This window comes from Tachysurus fulvidraco, chromosome 5 (assembly GCF_022655615.1).
Source record: "Tachysurus fulvidraco isolate hzauxx_2018 chromosome 5, HZAU_PFXX_2.0, whole genome shotgun sequence".
Classification (NCBI taxonomy): Eukaryota; Metazoa; Chordata; class Actinopteri; order Siluriformes; family Bagridae; genus Tachysurus; species Tachysurus fulvidraco.
Window position 1 is genome coordinate 15,310,373 of NC_062522.1, and position 20,108 is coordinate 15,330,480.

General features: G+C 36.0%; 1 protein-coding gene across 1 annotated transcript in view; it reads left to right on the top strand.

Moving 5' to 3' along the window:
- The window catches only part of LOC113642821 (neurturin), a 21,910-nt gene extending 3,245 nt beyond the window's left edge, over positions 1 to 18,665 (top strand). Inside the window, exons 2-4 of the mRNA XM_027146507.2 lie at positions 8,737 to 8,807; positions 13,066 to 13,201; positions 17,711 to 18,665. Coding sequence (XP_027002308.1) covers positions 8,737 to 8,807; positions 13,066 to 13,201; positions 17,711 to 18,135 — 632 coding nt within the window. The 3' untranslated portion in view covers positions 18,136 to 18,665. The remainder of the gene's footprint in view (positions 1 to 8,736; positions 8,808 to 13,065; positions 13,202 to 17,710) is intronic.
- The last annotated feature ends 1,443 nt before the right edge of the window (positions 18,666 to 20,108 follow it).

The window sequence follows — 20,108 nt, forward strand, 5'->3', positions numbered from 1 at the left end:
GATCTAAAATGTGGTTTAGCTGCTGTCAGTACTAAAATAAATAAGTGTCCACTTAATGTGCCTGCATTGACATTTACTTACCAATAAAGAGCCCCTGAGTGAATGTTTAATGAGTAGCACTTGTGTGATAGTGTGAGTTTTGTTTTTTCAAGGAACAGTTTTGCAAAAAAAAACCTTTATATGATGTTCCCGTTAGTTCTAAGTTCCCTTTGCAGTGGATCTATAAAGATAAAGTAAGGGAAGCTCATAGTTAACAGTTTAAATTGAGGCCAGTTTGATAACTTTACTTCCATCAGATAGTGATCTTACAAGCAGATGTTGCTCTGGAAGAAATTTTTACCCTCTGCGACATGCTGTGTTTATTCGTTTTTGTGTGCATATACAGAGAACCTTTAAACACTTCTGGCATTAACGGAATAAGATGTACTTCAGAATAGCCTTTCAGAAGATTATTCGGCGTGGGGCTTGAACCGCTCTCGTGCCTTCACAGGAAACCCTTGAGGAGGAAACAGACCTTTGATGGGTGATTATATAAAAATAGATGCAGTTATACAACTAATTTGATTGTCCTGAGTATTTAAAATTATTTCCTATTCACATTGGACGCGTTCTCAGGCACCTATTTTATTTAAAATATTCTAAATATGTTAGATTTCCAAATGTGATCATATAAAGTCAAATATAAATAAAGTCATGTTAGACTTAGAATTTCATTTAACATGCCTTTATTTATCACCTCACAGCCTCACAGGGTTTCCTCTAGATTCCTAGATTCATATAAAAATATGCATATAGAGAATGTGGCTACACTAAACTGGCCCTAGGTGTGAACGAGTGTGTGAATGTGTCCTGTAGCGGATTGGTGTCTGCTCCAGGTTGTATTCCAGCCTTCTATCTGTATTCATTGGATAGGTTCCAGATCTGAATACTAAAGAAGAATAAATGGATATTCACTTTATAATTAATCTGTGCACTGAATATATGTGATTACTGCAGTGAGAACCGCTCAGGATAAGATTCAGGAGGTCGGATGGATATGCTACAGCTAGTCTCAGCCCAACATGCCCTGTGACCCTTTTTCCACAATTCTGAAGGCCACAGGGTCTCACCACTGTGTGTGTACTATATATAGTGGAATTTAAAATATTGTTCTATATGACTATCATGTTTGATGTAATTAATTAGTTAACCTTAACAAGTTAATTAATACCTTAAAGATGCCCTGCCACACGTATTTCATTACTTTTGTGGTAATGTCTGACGTTTACCATGGACTCTGTAACATTTGTGGAAAAAATGTCTTGGTTACCTTGTTTCAAGCCATTCTAGTGTGGTATAGAAAGCCTGCAGGAAGACTCAGCTTGATTTGCGCCAGTTCTCATTAATATTCAATATTCAATCCAATTGGCTCCGATTGGTTAACCGCTAGGATATGAGAGCATGACTATTCATTCACTCAGCGCAATAAGTAGCCTAGGCTAGAGGAACTTTGTTTACAATCACCTGGAATTGCGGTAGAATGGCTTCTTCAGGTATATTGACGTACAGCCATCCTTGCTGTATAGGAAACTCACTGAGCTACACGAATTCTGTGGGTGCGGTCTCAAGTGGGAGAGCTCATGAATAGTAATGAGCTCGATCAATTCCACGTCACACTGAGTAGCTTTTTTAACTGACCTGAGAGCTGACAGGGGAGGTAGCAGTTCATTTTCACATTCCCGACACAACACAAACACATATGGACCTAACACATATCAAAAAATACAAGTAAAAACGGTTTTGTGTCGAAGGGCATCTTTAACTAAAAGGTGGTTGTTATTCAAACATTTATGAGACTCATGTCATATTTCAGGTTAGTTCTTCATTAGTTTGTAATTAGTACATGCCATAACTCATCATGAGTTCATATTTAAGTGAGTATTAATTTAGATATCAGTGCAGGATTATTCATGTAATGTTTATTGTTGAGTGTTATCAATGGTTTTTTTTAGAAATAATTTATGGAATCCTGTCTTTAAATGCTAAAAGAGTTTTATTTGAAGCACTGAGTGGTGTGTAAACATAGTCTTGTGTGTTTGCTGATGGGCTACAGCAAAAGGTTTGAGGTTAGTCATCTGCCTTGTCAATCAAATTGCATTTTCTGTTAAAGTACAGTAGGTGGCATTTGTCAGGTTTATTGAGAAAATCTACCAGAAGTGCAAACAGCATAAATGTGCAAATGAACAAGTTAAATATGTTAATATATTTACAACAAATACAATGAATATCTGATGTAGATTGCATTATATGTTGAGTTTATGAATGACTAAATATATATTAGGTGGAATTCTAGTTGTTACAAGGTGAACTAATTTCATTACATATTCACTCCATCTCCAATCCATGCCCAAATCCCAGACACTCTACAGTGAACAGGAGTTCATCCAAATCACCTCTGTAGCTATTTCTACTTTAGCTATCTGGCCAGAATGAGGTATTTTGTTATATACATATTATGATAAGCAATAGAAATGTGAAATGTAGACTATTGCTGATTTATTTATATGCCTAGGAAAATAACATTTTAATAAGTTGTCTAATTTACAGCTCTGAAAACTGAACCTACATTTTCACCAAAATATTTTGAACAATATACCTTGTAAACATGTCATTGGATGATCATTTTTTAGACTATAATAGTTTGTGAAATACTGACACACCAAATGATTTACTGGTTTGTTGCCGCAGCTGTTACTCTAAATAATTTATATAATCATAATATAATGCCAAAACTAGTGAACCCCACAAACGAAAACCATCCTACACCTGCTTAGGTATAATTTAGAAAATTAAAAAATGAAGATAAAAAATAATTCTTACATAGTGACATCGTGGCATTTAACTTCTCAGGTAATTACCAATTCTACCCAAACACCATTTGGTCCCTTTTTAGCAGAATAGACAGTAAGAACTGGAGTGTTTCCAACAGCAGCTTTTATACATTGGTGTTAAACAGTGCCACATGTGGACAGACTCTTTCACACATCAACAAAGTAATAGACATTCATTAAGCAGGTTGTTGGAAAGGAGATTTAACAGCTTTGTATGGATGCACCTTGTTTTCCTGTCATTGCTCAAGAGGGTCCGTAGTTGGAGAAACATGTATTCAGTCTGTGAGTTACAAACACCAGACTGTGGAATGTTCCAGAATCGCATCAGAGTAAACACACACAACTGCAAGAATGCATCTTAATCTCTTCCCTTTCTCTCTCACACACACAAGGCACTTGCTTGCTCGTTTCTGTCTCACTGACAGATCACAGAAGCTGCAGACACTCTCGCACTCCTACGTGAGTGACCAATTACGTCGTCTCACACGCTTAAACACACATATATCTACATCCAGTCACACACATCACAGAAATGTGCCACATTGTCTAAAGAAGATTCTCAAAAAACATCAGAAAAAAACATCAGGGAAAACAACAGTGGAAGGGAGAGAGATTAATACTGATTTTCTGATTTTATTAGATTCCTACAGAAAAAAGTGCATCGCTGAACATCTGGTCCGGTGCTGTCATATCAAAAGAAGATCCTTATTGGGGAATCCAGAGGCCTCATCATTCGGCAAAGCAGAGAACACACATAGATCAGCAGTGGCTCTGTTAAGCAGTCCAGGCATTTACAGTTATGATCTACCCTTAGATGGAAGAGCCAATGTAAAGGGTTAATTTAGCCAATTCATGTCTCCAGATTGTTCTATTTTTATAATGTAGGCCTACTGTACATTTATAACAAAGTAATAAAGATGACTGAGTGAGAAAAAGCCTTCCAGGGTGATAAGTGTTAGAGTCAGGTGTGTTTGTGTGCGCAGTAAAACTCCATTTAAAATGAAAAAACACATTATGTAAAACATTGCAATAGCTATTTACTCAATCAACTCTCTCTCCCTCCCTCTCTCTCTCCCTCTCTCTCTCTCTCTCTATGTTGTTTATGTACATCCGGGTGGGGTAATCTAATGGAGACCATCTGTTGGTAAATAAACAGCATATGCTGGCACATTTCCGTCTACTTTCTACTTTGCGTCTATGTAAAGAAACTAATCTAAGCCAGACGTATGCACCTTTTTTGCGGGTAACATAATTAAACACCTTGTAAAACTTATCATTAAATATTACACAGAAACAGAAACACTCACTGTGTATGCTTTTCATATATTACTCTTTGATCTATCAATTTATTATTATTTACTAAATTATTAGTATCATTTATATTAACTAAATCAGATCATCATCTAGTCAGGATTCATGATTAAATTTCATCTACAAGGAATGATATGAACAAAGTTATATTACTTGTGAACTGATGGTGAACTCTGGTGCTTTAATGCCAAATAATGACATAATGTTAGATAATATTAATAAGAGAACTAATACTTTCTTATGTTAGTTCTTTACATTATGGATCTAATTAATAATTCACATTGTAAATGATAAAGTTGTAAATAATATACTATTACTATTATAATTCACATTGTATGATTAACATTTTGCTTTGTTTTTGCATTTATTCGGAAATGTTTGAACACGGCTTTTATAATGACAGTTATCACTTTATCCTCTTCTAATTTCTCTTTCCCTTCTATATTCAATATATGTTTTGACTTGCACAAAACATTGTCAATTCTGACTTGCCCATGATGCCTAAAGCCATTTACATCCTTTAACGTGTGTAAATGTGTGTGTGTTTTTGCAAGTAATTAGGATGGAATGATACTGTATCCCTGCCTCAGCGTGTTATCTCAGTGCTAATGTAGTGTTTGTAATGGTATGATCCCAGTTGACGTGTCAATCACATGGCATGAATTACAGCACGTTTTGTAACGAGACTCCAGTTCACCTTTAGACAAGTTAAGCTCTGAGCTGTGGTACTGGCACACTGGAGCTGGGTACAATGGAGAAACATCTATTAGACAAATATTTGTAACAAAACTTGCCAGGATTTCTGAGAGAATAATGATAATTCAGAATCTGACTCACTGTTATTCAAGTTTGTTTTAAGAGTTTATGCAAGTGACTGTTCACACATGAAACACATTAAATAGCAGCAGCAAGCAACATTTAAACATCCTCACTATTTTCATTAGAAGCCAGAGAGAGAGAGAGATAGTGACTTTGTGTCTTTTCCTGCAAAGTCATGTGTAGGGGTCGAAAGTTCTGGCCATTCAGACTGAATTTCACCATCATTGACATGCTGTTGACATGCTGTCACACACTTGCTGGCCCTGATGTAGTTTAGTTTAGTTTAGTTTAGTTTAGTTTAGTTTAGTTTATTAATTTATAAAGCACATTTAAAAACAACAGCTGTTGCAGCCAAAGCGCTGTACATCAAGTAAAAACAAAGAAGAACAGTGCAAAAGTAAAAACACAATCCAAAACAAACCAAAAGAAAACACAAAATTCTACACCTTCAAACAGAGTTAAAACATACAGAGTAAAAGTGGGTTTTTAAAGCAGATTTAAACAATGAGACAGTGGTAGCAGATCTTAAATGAAGAGGGAGATTGTTCCACAACTTTGGAGCTGCCGTAGCAAAAGCCCGATCGCCCTTAGTTTTAAAATGTGAACGAGGTACCGAGAGAAGGAATTGATTAGAGGACCGAAGAGATCTAGGGGTAGGGTACGGAGTGAGGAGGTCACAAATATACTGGGGAGCACAACCATGTAAAGCTTTAAAAACATAAAGTAAAATCTTAATATCAATACGGAACTTAACCGGGAGCCAGTGTAATGAGGCAAGTACTGGGGTAATGTGCTTACGTTTTCTGGTGCCAGTCAGTAATCTCGCTGCCGCATTTTGTACCAGTTGTAAACGGTCTAGAGATGATTTAGGCAAGCCAAAATAAAGAGAGTTGCAGTAATCCAAACAGTAATTAGTATAAAAAATTTGTACTGTTTAACAGATTGTGTCCACTAACTAATTGACTTGTAGCCTAGCTAGTGGTAGCTCTTTATTGTTGGTTGATGAACTTAAAGTTAGCTATGATATTAGTCATATTAGTTTGCTGGGTGATTCTGTGACCTGGTGACTTTTGCTAATCTTACTATCTCAGATTTCTAGTATAAAGCAATAATAAAACCGAACCAGGAAACATTTTGAAATAGCTTGAAATATAGTTATTAAACTATAAACTTTTTTTTTTAATCTTTTTTGTCAATATTCAAAATGTTATGTTCAACAGGAAATTGCATCATCTATATTTCCTGAAGTTTAAGGGATGATTAAAAAAAAACCTACTCACATTCTTTTCTCTTTTTTTTGTTTTCAGTACTGTGTTGTCTGACAAGGCGACTTTGAATGTACAACCATCTTACCCAAATTATAAGTAAAAACTAAATAATTCTCATGCTGTTCTCATTTATAATAGTTATTATTTATTTTAAACCTGCTTTTATAGATGATGTTACATTTTTAAAAGTTAGTGGATAAGATGCTGGTGTATTGCTCAGAAGAGTTCAAATCCCAACACTGCCATGCTGCCACTGCCACTGGTGATTAACTCTCAATTGCTCAGATATAGTAATGACATAAATGTAGGTAAGTTGCACTGGATAAGGGCATCTACCAAATCAAATAAATGTAATTGCAAAGGGTTCACAAGGGCTGAATGACCCCCATACTTCAAGTTCACCCAGCTGAGGGCATAAGTCAGTCAAAGTCATAAATTTTCATTTATACCTCAATAACTTGATCTGGAGCTTCATCGATGAAATCCACCAGTTAGTGATACCATTTTCAATTCTGTCTAGGATAGTTGGATCTTAACCACACACATGCAATGAAGCTATCAACAATGTTTCATGTTCAGGAATAACTGCAATAAAACACACTACATGCTGGTTCAGTGAAGCTTTTGATTGTTGTCCAGCTCTCTGTAGCACCATGGTATTATTAGCAACACTAAATTAAGCCTGAGATAGATCATCACACGTTTTCTATCCTTATATAAATTGCTATTTATGTTTCTTCCTGTTCAAGTTATGTAATAGTTTTATTGCATGTTTTAAATCCATGTCAGACAATAGGACTTCATACACAAATACCTGAATATCCTTTATGTATGTGTGTATGGTCCTAATTTACAAAGGACATAAAATCAGAAATTTTGTAACAAACACAAAGAATGTTTCAGAGACTCTGAATTATCTTTTTAGGTAAACAAATATTCCTAGAGAGTGAAAAGCTCAGGAAAAGCAGTAGACAATCGCAGTTGTAATGTTCCTGTTGCCAAACTAATTATTGACTCATGTATTCTCTCACAGCTTTACTAAAAAATATATTTAATTATTATATTTAAAAAATAAAATTCTAAGATTTTTTGTCCGCAGTTTCTTGCATTTTTATTCACATGTCACTATTGTAAGTAACTACTAGGGCTATAAGGAAATGACATATATTGTTTCATGCTATATGAGGCTCTTGATTTGATATGCCTCCATTTCACACAATATATGTAACACTGCATAATAAAGTAGGATATTCGGCACAAAAAAACACTTAGACAACATATGGTATAATAAACCTTTAAACTTACTCAATTCCTTTTATTTTCACTTAAGCACATTGTTTTCCATATTGAATATTCTAGCATACAAGCTACTGGAAGATTCCCCCAAATCTTTAAGGTTTGGTGTTTTGGAGCAATTTGGTATGTTGATGTCAATGGACTATAAGTGCTGGACTGCAAATGGCAATAAGTTACAGCGTGCCAAATCTGCCAAATATGTGTACAATATGCCTAATAATTGAAATCACTACAGCTATAAGTTCATATATGATAGTGTAAAAAACAGGATTTAAAAACCACATCTAGGGATAAACAGTGTTTTTTTACTCTGAGAACACCAGTAATTAACAGCGGAATAAGATAAGGCCCATGCTTCAGACACTCCTCATTGTGAGTAACGTGAAAGCTTATCCATGTTCCATGTTTTTTTACATTATTATGTTCAGCTTTTGTTTTGTCATATCCAGTTCACTTATTTTTTATTTATAATATCCAGTATTTTCTAAATTTAGGCAGATGTTATACATGTTTTCAAGTGTTTTACATGATGTCACACCTGTTCAAATTTGCACATCCACAAAATTAAAGAGGCATAGTTTAATACTAAATAAATGGTAGCAATGCAGTGATCACTTTCTCTCATTTCTTTCATTTTCTCTAATTGATAGTAAGGGAGAAATATACCATGTGTTTGCGATTTCCACTATGTTCACTATTTACCATTTTATGCAAGTCAAAAATAAATAAATAAATGAGTAAAGAAGATATAGCAGGTGTATGTTTCTGCTCTGACTAACACCCATGTGGACACAGCTTTTATATCCCCAGATGTGTGAAAAGTGTACAGGATGAGCATGCGAATTACACAACTTTTATAGTCAATATCAAGTGTGATTCTGAATTAAAGTACCTAATGTCTTTATTTATACATATTTTTTTTATATCAAATTAAATTAATATACATTAACTGACATACATGCGCTATACAAATTATGGACAGGTTTGTATCTTGTATGTTTTTGATATATATCCAAAGTCACAGGGAGCACCGGAGTAGTGATCATACTGTACAGTATGGTAAAGTGTTAGTTCACCATACCAGTATCCAGAGTGATCGATATCACAGAAATAGAGAACTGGTTATCAGCATGTGTTATAGAGTAACGTGTTTTTTTGTTGATGTCTTTCAGATGGCAAGAGGTGGTGGAATCAGCAGGATCCCATTGCAACATCTGCCCAGTGTCACCTGACCAACTGGAAGGTTTGTGTTTACAGATGCACAAAGGAAAAAAGTCACATTATAATATTCATTAGTAACAAGCCATTTATTTATATTTATGTCAGAGTGTTTCCCGTCTGAGCATATCACATCCTTGTGACCAGACATGCCTCATTCAATACACAGTCATTCAGTAGAGTCTGAAATATTTACTCAACACTCTCTCACACACACATACACACACACACAGGTATTAGGTGTTGGCTAAGTAATTAATGCTGCACATGTGAGCCGATGCTGCGATTCACATGGTGTAATGTAGCAGCACAACATCTTTTGTGCAACCGGTTCATTCAACATTCCTGTTGTGATCACAAATTTGCAATGTTATGTTTCAATTCCTTGAGCCAACTCTTTAGTTTCAACAGGTATATACAGTGGATATAAATGTTCTACACACTCCATTAAAGATGCAGGGCAGCATAAATCAACTGAAAAGGTTTTAAGAGAAGAAAAGAGAGCAAATGGCAAGTAAATGTGTTAGCTAGCTACTGTATGTACAGTACAGAGATCATATGTTATCTTGCCACATTGAGAAGATGTTCTGAAATTGCTGTCTGTACATTGAAATCTGTGATGTAAAATTTTATAGCTTTTCCGAGAATATGGTAATTTTGCCAATTTTGCTTTCTTGGATTCCCAGCCATGGGTGGCAGCGGTTAGTGGCTTTAAATTCTGGTGGCTTTGAATTTAATCTCATGATCTTATCTTCTCTCCATAGATCAAATAAAGTGTGGATTTTAGGAATAATCATTAGACATGCCATTTTGACAGACAGCCCTTGTTTGCTTTATAAATTCTGTCTTCTTTTCGTTTTTACTGAATCGGTATAAAACTATACAGATGTAAATGGAGACCCACAATGATCTATTTTAAATGGCCCTCTGTAAAAAAAAATATGTAAAATGAGGAAAATGAATGGCCACATTCATAAACCGACAGTGATATAATGTTTGCTTTATGGTTAACACATATTTCTTCAGTTCCAAGGTATGATTCACAATACAGTAGCATAAAAATAAATAGCACAGCAAATACATGACAAGTGCAAAATGTATAATAAATACACATGGCAAATAATAAACCTGACAATTAATACATTCACATTTACAGCATTTGGCAGACGCCGTTATCGAGAGCGACGTACATAAGTGCTTAAATCTCTAACATTGAAAACATTAATGCTGGCTCACTAGGTTACATACTTAAGATACCTTGAGTTTAAAACATTTGTTCAAAGTTACAATGAAATATGTCAAAGGTTGTGTTTTTTTTGTTTGTTTGTTTTTTAAATGCAAAAGATAAGGAAAGAAGTGCTAGTTGAAGTGTTTCCTGAATAATAATACATAGGGCATTGAACACACAGGGTAGTGTGTACTGACTAGACAAGACAACAGAACAGTACTAGCTGGATTATGTGACATAAAGAGTGGCACGGTGGTAGTGTGGCGTTTCACATGTTTTTTTATGTTTGTGTGGGGTTCTCTAGTTTCTTCTTACTGTCTAAAAAATGCAGGTTGGCTGATTGGCTATACTAAATTTGCCTTAGTTGTGAATGTGTGTACATTGTGCCCTGCAGTGGATGATCATTCCACCCTGGGGTCATCTATGACTCATGATAACAGACTCATGAATGATGAATGAATCATTATATGACACGGTTAAAGAAGAGTGAATTGCTGCATGGTTGTGCAGTCACCGCAGCATGTCTAGAAACCAGTGTGCTTTAATCACTATCAAGCAATTCAGATGGAAAAGCTACCCTGGTAGCAGTGATGCTGTAGAAAAACTGTCCTGGTGACAGAAATTTTGAGAAATGTGTAACAGCAGGAAGTAAAACTAGTGTCTGATAGTGTCGGTATGTTGAGTAGTCTAACTGTCTGCCTCAGGGAAGGAGCTGCTGTGGAGTCTGGGGATGGTGCCATAGATTCTAGAACCTTAAAGACATTTCTATCATATTTAACTGTGTGGTTCAATAGTATAAGCCGTATGAGCCTGTTTTATATTTATTTAGTTTTATATGATATATCACACACAACAGGAAGTTTATTTATTAAGTCGATATTTCTGCAGATTGCCTGAGGCTTGATGGGAAAGAGCTTCTTCCGCTTCTTTATCCCACAGGTGGTATAATGAATAAAGCATAATATAATTATTCTGTACGTTATTACTCATGTGCTTGCCTAGACAGCACAAAGTGGCAGCCATCCAAACCTAAAAGCATGTCCCATGTCAACCAAGCATGTCATTCAGTAAGACAAGCTTCATCCCAGCCAGACTTGAATCACAATTAAAGTTGAGGAATGAATGAATTATTATTAATACTTATAAGAAAAATGCTCTAAATCATTTTAAATCAGTCTACAGATTCATTTAATAAATTATCAAAGTATTAGCCATGCCCTTAAGTCATTCCTGTTTAATAATGTAATTCATGGCATCAGACCTGAGTTAAATCCTTTTTTGGAGGATTAAGGAATTACAGTATATAGTCTGTCAGACCGGTTTGATTGTGTAACATGGGAAGGATGTGAGAGAGAGGTGGAGGACACATGGGCATACACAAAACATGTTTATTAGATCTGTCCTAATAATCATCCCCAATACACCAGGAAGAGGCTAGAACACACACTGGCAAAAACAGAGCAAAAGAGATAAACAGGCCAGGATCAAAACCAGGAAAAGGCTAAACAAAGTTAGATAGAAGCAAATACAGGACCAGGAAACACATGGCTTTATGACCCAAACGAATGTGCACAACTTCACGACTAAACAGGAAAACACAGAGGGTATAAATCCAAGAAATTAAAGGAAGAAATTTAGCAACAGGTGAACACAATCAGGAAAAGTTCAACAGAGGGACAGGAAGCTTTGCCCATAGAAGAAAATATAGGCCAAATAAAGACAGATGGAGAGGCAGAGTGAAAAGAATCAGTGCAAAAGAATCAGTGCTGATGTTTTCAGGCTCTAATTCTTCACATCAGTTAAACACGTGCAAATCCTTAAAAAAAGAAAGAAAAAAGATCGAGCAAACATCTGCAAACCAGAATGTGTAAAGTCAAAAAAAAAATTCAAATTGATAGAAAATGAGAGCACAGGAGTTTACCATGGCAGGCACGGCATAAACTGTGAGTGAGTAATAAGGCATGAAATTAGATATGCTTGTCGTTTAATACTGCATGATCTAATACTGCATGTACATGACAATAGGACACGATAGCTGCAGAACAAGACAGTAAGTGCCATGTAAACATTAGTAAGGTGATTTGGCAGAAGTAAAGTCTGTCTACTTGGTGGCCTTGGCAACACTCCTAGATAGTTATTTCCAGTCATACAAGATCAGGCCTCTATTTACGTGAATGGGGAAAGACCCATAAACATAAACCAGGTGACATTTCAAACACTAATTTGAAATCACTGTTAATATAACGAAAGCATATAAATAGTTTGTGTTTATTGGCTTTGATTGGTTTTTGGGTTGCTTGTTATTATTGTATTTAAGGTTGCTCTGGGTATACAGTATACAATCATACTCCATACCGTGTCATACTTCAGTCATACTCCGAACAACTCTTTGCATCATATCAAGAGAAACATGTAGCTACACTTTTTAATTTTTAGAGATATGTGCATCTAATCTACTGTAAATAATCCATAATAGCCTGAGTGAGAGTTTAGACGATGGGAGCCCTTATCTTGCATTGGTTGCATATATCTGTTGTAGTTTTTTATAAGCATTTTCTCACGGCTTTTGGTAGCACTTTATGGTCTTGGGCAGGTTGCCGGACCAATTTCTTTATTGCTAATGAGTCCAAGACGTGTTGTGTTGGCTGTAAACTTTATGATAAGTACTGGTTGTATAGTACAAGCTGCACTTCATCTGAAATCCAAGCTGTTCCGTGTTCCAAAAAAGGAAAAGAACACAAGAGCACATCTAGCTTGTCTGCGTTTTATCACGTGAAAAATGCTGGAAAGGCAGTTTTTACCATCTCATTGTAGTTTGTCTGAGGAGGTGTGAAAACAACAAATCTGAAGGATGAGGTTTCAGTTCGCATCCAAGTAAGCTCTATGCCAGTGTCTATGATAGTCAAATGTTTGATTTGGAGGGGGCTGAATGGTAATGAAGATACCACACATCGTCTACCAGCTATACCCACACATCCCAGCTGTGTGTCTTTTGTATTTCTGGTTTTTAACTTTTTATCCCAACATGTTCATATGTTGTAATTTGTGATTACAGGTGATTTTCCTAATGAGTGTGTGTCTTCTGGAGATTGTGGGTGGGCAACAACATGCAGAGAAGAGGGAAGAATCACACTCCACCACACTAATGGCCCAAAAAGAGCAGAGACGGTCTCCATGGGCTGCGCTGTACGGTAAGTGTGAGCCTTAACCTCCAAACACTCTGTCATATCAGTGTAATATTTTAAAGCTTTGGACTCAATATTCTGGTGTATTATTATTATAGAAATTGTACTTTATTACTTTCGACCTCTGCAGATAAACCACATGTAGTTGATTATGTTATTTATGTTGAAAGTCAAACTCCGTAAACACTGCAGCTTATCGGAACGTATGTTTGCTAAAGTGTAAAATAGAAATGTAGTGATTGCATGAGTTTAAAAGGTTTGTCTGTATGAAAATCATGGGTTATGTTCCATTACAAGCCATGCAAAAAGGCCAGATGGTCCCAGGTAACCAAGCCCATGTTTTGATCCGCACGATTGTTATCTTTTAGAGGGATCTTGTTCTTTGATGCTGTTGACATTTTTGTTATGTCGCCATCAGCGTTCGGTGCTGTTAGCCAATATAGTAAATCATTTAAACATGATCAGATTATGATAAGAAGTTATGAATGTAACATTGTGTTCCCTTCTGAGTAAGCCCAGATGTTTGTGGGTGTACTCTAATTTTAGTTTTAAGTCAGCGATGATTAGCTTTAGGTTTGTAGACATTTTGGACTCAAGGAAAAGGTAGCTCTGGTGAATATGTGGATAAAATACTATGCATTTGAAGGTCTGAAGGTTATAAGTTTATTCCAAAGGCAGTGTTTCCCACACAGTGGGTTATAACCATAGGCTTGTACTTATTATTTGAATAGTTTCTTCCAGACAGTAATAATAACAAATAGCAAGAAAGATATCTGTTTAAGTCTCCTGTCTCCTTAGATAAAAATTTAAGATATGTCTCCTTTGTATCTCAAATGTTTTTAACCAAGTTTTTCTAAAAGCATTATTTGGGTATATTGGAATGGTATGTTGTACAATTTAATTTTGACATACCGTCATGTCAAAGTATATTTGATATACACTTTGCATTTTTTATATGCTTAATTTGTAAGATTACTTGAAGACAAATACACAAGATGTATACGCAAATACACAAGATTTTTTTTTTTTTGATTAAGAAGAAGAATAAGAAGAATATGTGAGCACTTTTTTAATCCTGTGTACCAAAATGTTCACAATACATCAGTTGACTTTTGGTCTTTAGTTTCATTGCTATACCTTTTTTTTTACCTGTGCAACATTAACAAAAATCCTTTACAGACTAACCCGTTCAACAATACAGAGATAAATGTTTGTTTTAATATCAGTCTGTGAGTTTCCAAGTGCTGTCAAGTGTTTGCACTGTGATTGAGACGCTTGTATGTTTGAATCCTGCTAATGCAAGTCTTAGATTTGTTTTGATTACTTTAATCTAAGAAAGGTTTGTGTGTCTTTTGCTCCTTGGAATTTCACGAGAAACATTTGTGACAAGGTTGATAACTAAATGACTCTTAACGAGATTCAGGATTATGTCACAGGAGATATCAAAGAGAAATCTTTAAGCAAAGAAAAATCCCCCCCGGTATTTTAGAGAAGCCTTTCATCACGATTCCAAATGTTGTTACATTTTGGTTATTAATCTGTTGCAAGAAAACAACACACCTTGTTTCCAAATTGCCTTTGATATGAACGAAGTTTGAGGTTGGAGCCAGACAGAGGGTGAGGCAGACAGAGAAGGAGAGGGACGGTGAGGCAGCAGAGCAGAGCAGCAGGGAGAAAGAAGAACCTGATTGACCTGACAAAGCTTCTTCTTTCCTGTTAATTGTTTAAAGTTAAGTACTCTGGGTATTGTGTTATTTTTCTCAGTTGTACATTACACAGCACTTACAGTATGCACATTATGGTCAGTATGTCCTGGTGATTAGAGAGCTTAATCTATATCCGGATTTCTTTAAAGCTTTTTTTCTGAAAATGTATGTTCTTATATGTCCTATAGATATAAAACTGAATCATGTAGGCAGTTAAATTAGCCCTTAAACCTCTATTAATCTGCAGTATGCTGATATTTATTTTGTCTCACTTATATTTTGTTTTGAATAACATTGGACATAATGTACTTTTAACACATGTGCTCTCATAAAGCGTAAATAGAATGACTTGAATTTGCTTGTGACAGGTTTTGACACAGCAAATTGCCCTGTGGATTGCTTGTGGAAGCAAATTACTCAGATTTTTGCCTTGGGGAGAATTCTGATTCATATTTTTGTTTTGTCCTTAGCTCCTGATGTTTAACCTCCTGTCATTAGGTGCTGAAGCGTGATGTGGCTTGTTCTCAAATTGTGTGCAATTTCGGCATGAAGAGGGGTTTATCGTATCTTACAACATGGTAGACGTCCTTAGTGAAGGAGCGAATAAGTGCTGGAATTCACACTGATTTTACTTGTAGGTTCAACACACATCAGCTGTAAAAGCTTGACTTACAGGCTTTCTGAATGTCACAACACTAAATATTACATTATGTACCATTGTATATCAGAGGGCCTTCATTCTGAGCTTTTGTTGAGGTCCATAATATAATTTGATTTAAATATATATATATACCAACAGAGCTGAATCATTTATATTTATATGATACATATGATGATGATGAGATATATATATATATATATATATATATATATATATATATATATATATATATATATATATATATATATATATATATGAAGAACCATATAACCATATACTGTATCATATGAATCATATATATAAATGATTCAGCTCAGTTTCAAAAAGCTCATTATCCTTTTCATCCATAAATGACCTATCAAGAGTCCAGATATTCCTCACCCTTCTAATAACATACAGTATTGTGAGGAATTCTTTGGCAGATATAAAGAAACTCAAGACAATGATATAAATGTTTTCTTGGCACACTTTGAGCCTCTTAATACCAATCATTCGTCACTTAAATGCTGAAGCCTGTGTGAGTACTGTTACCCATTTTATAATGACTGTCTCTCACTTGATAAAACAGCATTTCACAAAGTACAAATCATCTCAAACTGGTTTCCATGAACATGACAGAGAGTTCAGTGTATTTCAGCAACCTCCCACTTACCAAATCTGAATCCGTTTTTCAGATGTGGTAGAATGGGAGATTCATCAGTTCCATGCCATGAAGATTTCTAGCTGTTTCTAGGAAATGACTGGATTAAAACCATATCCAAATTTATAAATGTTCTTATTAATCAGAATTATATGCAAAAACATATGGAATTTATTATAATCTATTCTAAAAAAAATCAAAGATTAAAGACTAAATGATAATAAACTGTGTAAGAAAAATGAACTAAACTCAAACATCATGATATTTGGCATTTGTAATAAAATAAAATAAAATCAGCATATGGAATGGATTGCACATGCAGTACACTTCAAACACTTTACTGTTTTATTGTGATACAATTTAGAGAAAAAAAAGCAGTATTAAGTAGTGTACACTTTTCAGCAAAACTCTTGGAAAAATACAGAAACTGTATGCTGTCACCTCTCACCCTATCTTACAACACTGTGCTTTGGGCACATGAAGTACCATTTGTTTCTGTACATTTTTTTTCCATGGTGGTGGATGACAAAAGTGATTTTAAGTGATTGTGTGCAACCTTATGTGTACATTACAGGGAAAACAGGTACAGCAGAAATACAAAGGCTCAGGGCAATATAACATTTACATTTACGGAATTCGGTAGACGCCCTTATCCAGAGTGACGTACAAAAGTGCTTTCAAGACTCTATTGATGAATGCATTGACACTGGTTCACTTTTATTCAGTTTTTTTTTAAATATACACACAACAATCAGTGAAAAAATCTAGTTCATTTCAGGAAGAGGTAGGTCTTCACCCGTCATTTGGAGATAGCCAGTGAGCCAGTTCTTTCCACCACCTGAACAGAACAGAAAAGAGTCTTACTGTATACTGTACCTTCTTCTTACCCTGAGAGATGGTACTGTAGAACCAGTAATGCAGAGTTGGTAGATCTTAGGGAGTGAGGTACAGTGAGAGGAGTGATGAGATCTTTAAGGTAAGAGGGAGCAGGTCCATTTTTAGCTTTGTAGGCCAGTATCAGTGATTTGAATGTGATGTGTGCAGTGACCGGAAACCAGTGAAGGGAGCTCAGCAGTGGTACCTGAGCAGCCTGCGTGGATAAAATTGGCTAAATCCTTCTGAAGTTGTAGAATATGAAATGACATGAGCATGTCACATTAGCAACATGCGAGGAAAAGGACAGTTGATTGTCCATGGTTACCCCAAGGTTATGAGCTATGATCAAAGGGGAGAATATAAAAATATTGCAAGATCTTTAGCTGGGATAAAGGTGAGATAAACTCACCTGGGATGAGTTTTAACTGATGAGCTGTCATCTATGATGATACATCCGTCAGACATCCTGAGATCCGAACAGAAGCCGTGGTATCTGATTAAAATTATATATTAATAAGAATACTATTAAAAACATTTTCTCACTTTTACTTAAGAAAACAAAAATGTGTTGTGTTAAACTGTAAGAAATATGGTGCATTAAACTATTTGTGTTTCACTCTCTCAACATACAGATCCATCCTTGGCAGAGGAAGGAGAGGAATACAGGGCCAGATGGCATCGGTCTCTAGCAGACGTTTCTGTGGCTTATCGAAAATCCCGCAAAGAGCGCAAGAACCGAAAGCGGCAGCGAGAAAATCTGAACCAGGACTGTCACCTTGAGAAGAAACAGATGCGTGTGCGTGACCTGGGCTTAGGCTATGATTCAGATGAAATTGTGCTCTTTAAGTATTGTGTGGGGACGTGCATGAGCTCACGGAGGAACTATGATTTGGCGCTTAAAATTCTAACTGAGAATGGCAGCATCATGGGCCGTGATGTGAGCACTCATCCATGCTGTAGGCCTACACGCTTTGAGGCAGTGTCTTTCATGGATACCCGAACAAACTGGCAAACCATCCGGTGGCTCTCAGCAGCCAACTGCAGCTGTGTTGGGTGAGAGGAGGAGAGATGGTCAAAATGAGAAATTACAAAATTAAACTCGGGATAGACGAAGACAAGGATCTGTTGAAGTTGTATCTATTCTGACACCTCAGATGAAGAGCACAACTGGTTGATCTATAAGGAGCAACATGACAGATGCAAATGTTGCAGCTGTTAGGTCATGAATGGGGTGGAACAGCAGCGGAGAAGATTAATAAAGGGGTAAGCGATTGTGCTTTCCTATCAGAGAGAGTGGAGAGGATGCTCCTCTGATGCCGTAGGGAAGAGGAACCGATTTATATGAGAAGGAAACTGAGAATGCAATCATATATTAAAAAGTTTTTTTTTTAAAAACTGTTAACATTATTGTAGAGAACGATCCACGGACAATCTTGCTAGGAGCCAAGAACTTGGTAGCCAAACCCTGAAGGATCCATCTGTGCATCTGTACTGTGGAAATGCAGAACTCATATGACACCACACACACACACACACACACACACACACACACACACACACACACACACACACACACACACACACACATACACACACACAGAATTATATTACATGTCACCTTCCCTTCATAAAGTAACAGTCTCTGTCATTAAGGTATCAAACCCCACTTGTGTAGTGTAGTACTCATTAGACATTGTTCCGATTTTAAATATTCATCATGATATTAAATATTTATCGCGATAATTGCGTAACCTTTTTATACTACATCATGACAGTGTACTATATAACCCAATTAGAAGCTATAGAACCATATTTTGTCCAAAATCAGGAACCTTTGAAGACATTTCTACCATACCAGCAAATGCAACACAATGCATGCTATGTAAGCTGTTATATTTCTGTTCGGTTTACACTTTGAAAAGGTGCAGAGTCCAGCTTCTTGCATTCTATAGAAGACACTTGCAGCCTCTCGTACACCTCAGCCCAGGATGCACATCAGCATAGGCTCACGTATTGCTACATTAGCAAATATTATACAATAGGAAGCTTTTTAAAATAATTTTTAAAAGTTAAGTCCTGATTCTAATGAATTTATGCCGTTTATGTTGATGAAGCACCAGTAACATACTTATTTTCTTACCTTATTACCTCATTGGCTTTTTTTGCATTTTATTTAATCAAAGCTCTCTTGTTATTATAACAGTTTCAGATCTAAATATGATATGCATTGTGTTTTTATGTCTTCTTTGTACAAATGTTTGAGGATGTTGGCTTCAGGTTCAGGTAAACCATTCAGTGGGCATTATATACAGAATCTGAGTCTTACATTTAGCTGAAGGTCAGGTGTTGAGATAAAGCATTACAAGGCCTGTTTAGTTTGCATGTCTGAAAGCATCAGTTCACTCAAAGTACTTCAGACAGGGTGGTAGACTTGATCTAAAATTCATAAACGGATGAGGATTTTGCCCTTTAGATGCTTTTCTTCACATACTGACCACCAGTTACTGAGATTTTTTAAAACTCTGCATACAGTCAATAAAGCATCTTGTCAGTTAGAAGACACAGCTTGGCACAACTGAACATAAAATGCTTTCCTAATTGTTGCATAGTTTGTGTCACTTGTTCTATTATTCTGGGTAGAAGAGGAAATGTGTCTCATTCAGGACACTTCACAAACTGCTTAATTTCTCAGATCTCAGTGGAAACATGGCAGTTGTTTTGTGCTTAGCTACTTAAAACAGTCAGTCAACATATATATTATAAATAACTAAAATGTTAGCATATTTGCCTCCAAGTTTGCAGGTTCAAATTCCCATTTTCTCTCTGCTCTGGAGTTTCCATGTTTTCTCTGTGTTTCAGAGGTTTCCTCCATGTACTCTGGTTTCCTCCATCAATCCAAAGACGTGTTGTTGGCTAACAGGGATCTTAATTGTTTGTAGTTTGTAAATGGTTGTGTGAGTTTGGGCACAATTGTGCCCTATGATGGACTGGAACTGCCCAGTGTCCCCTGCCTTGTGCCCTGGGACTAGG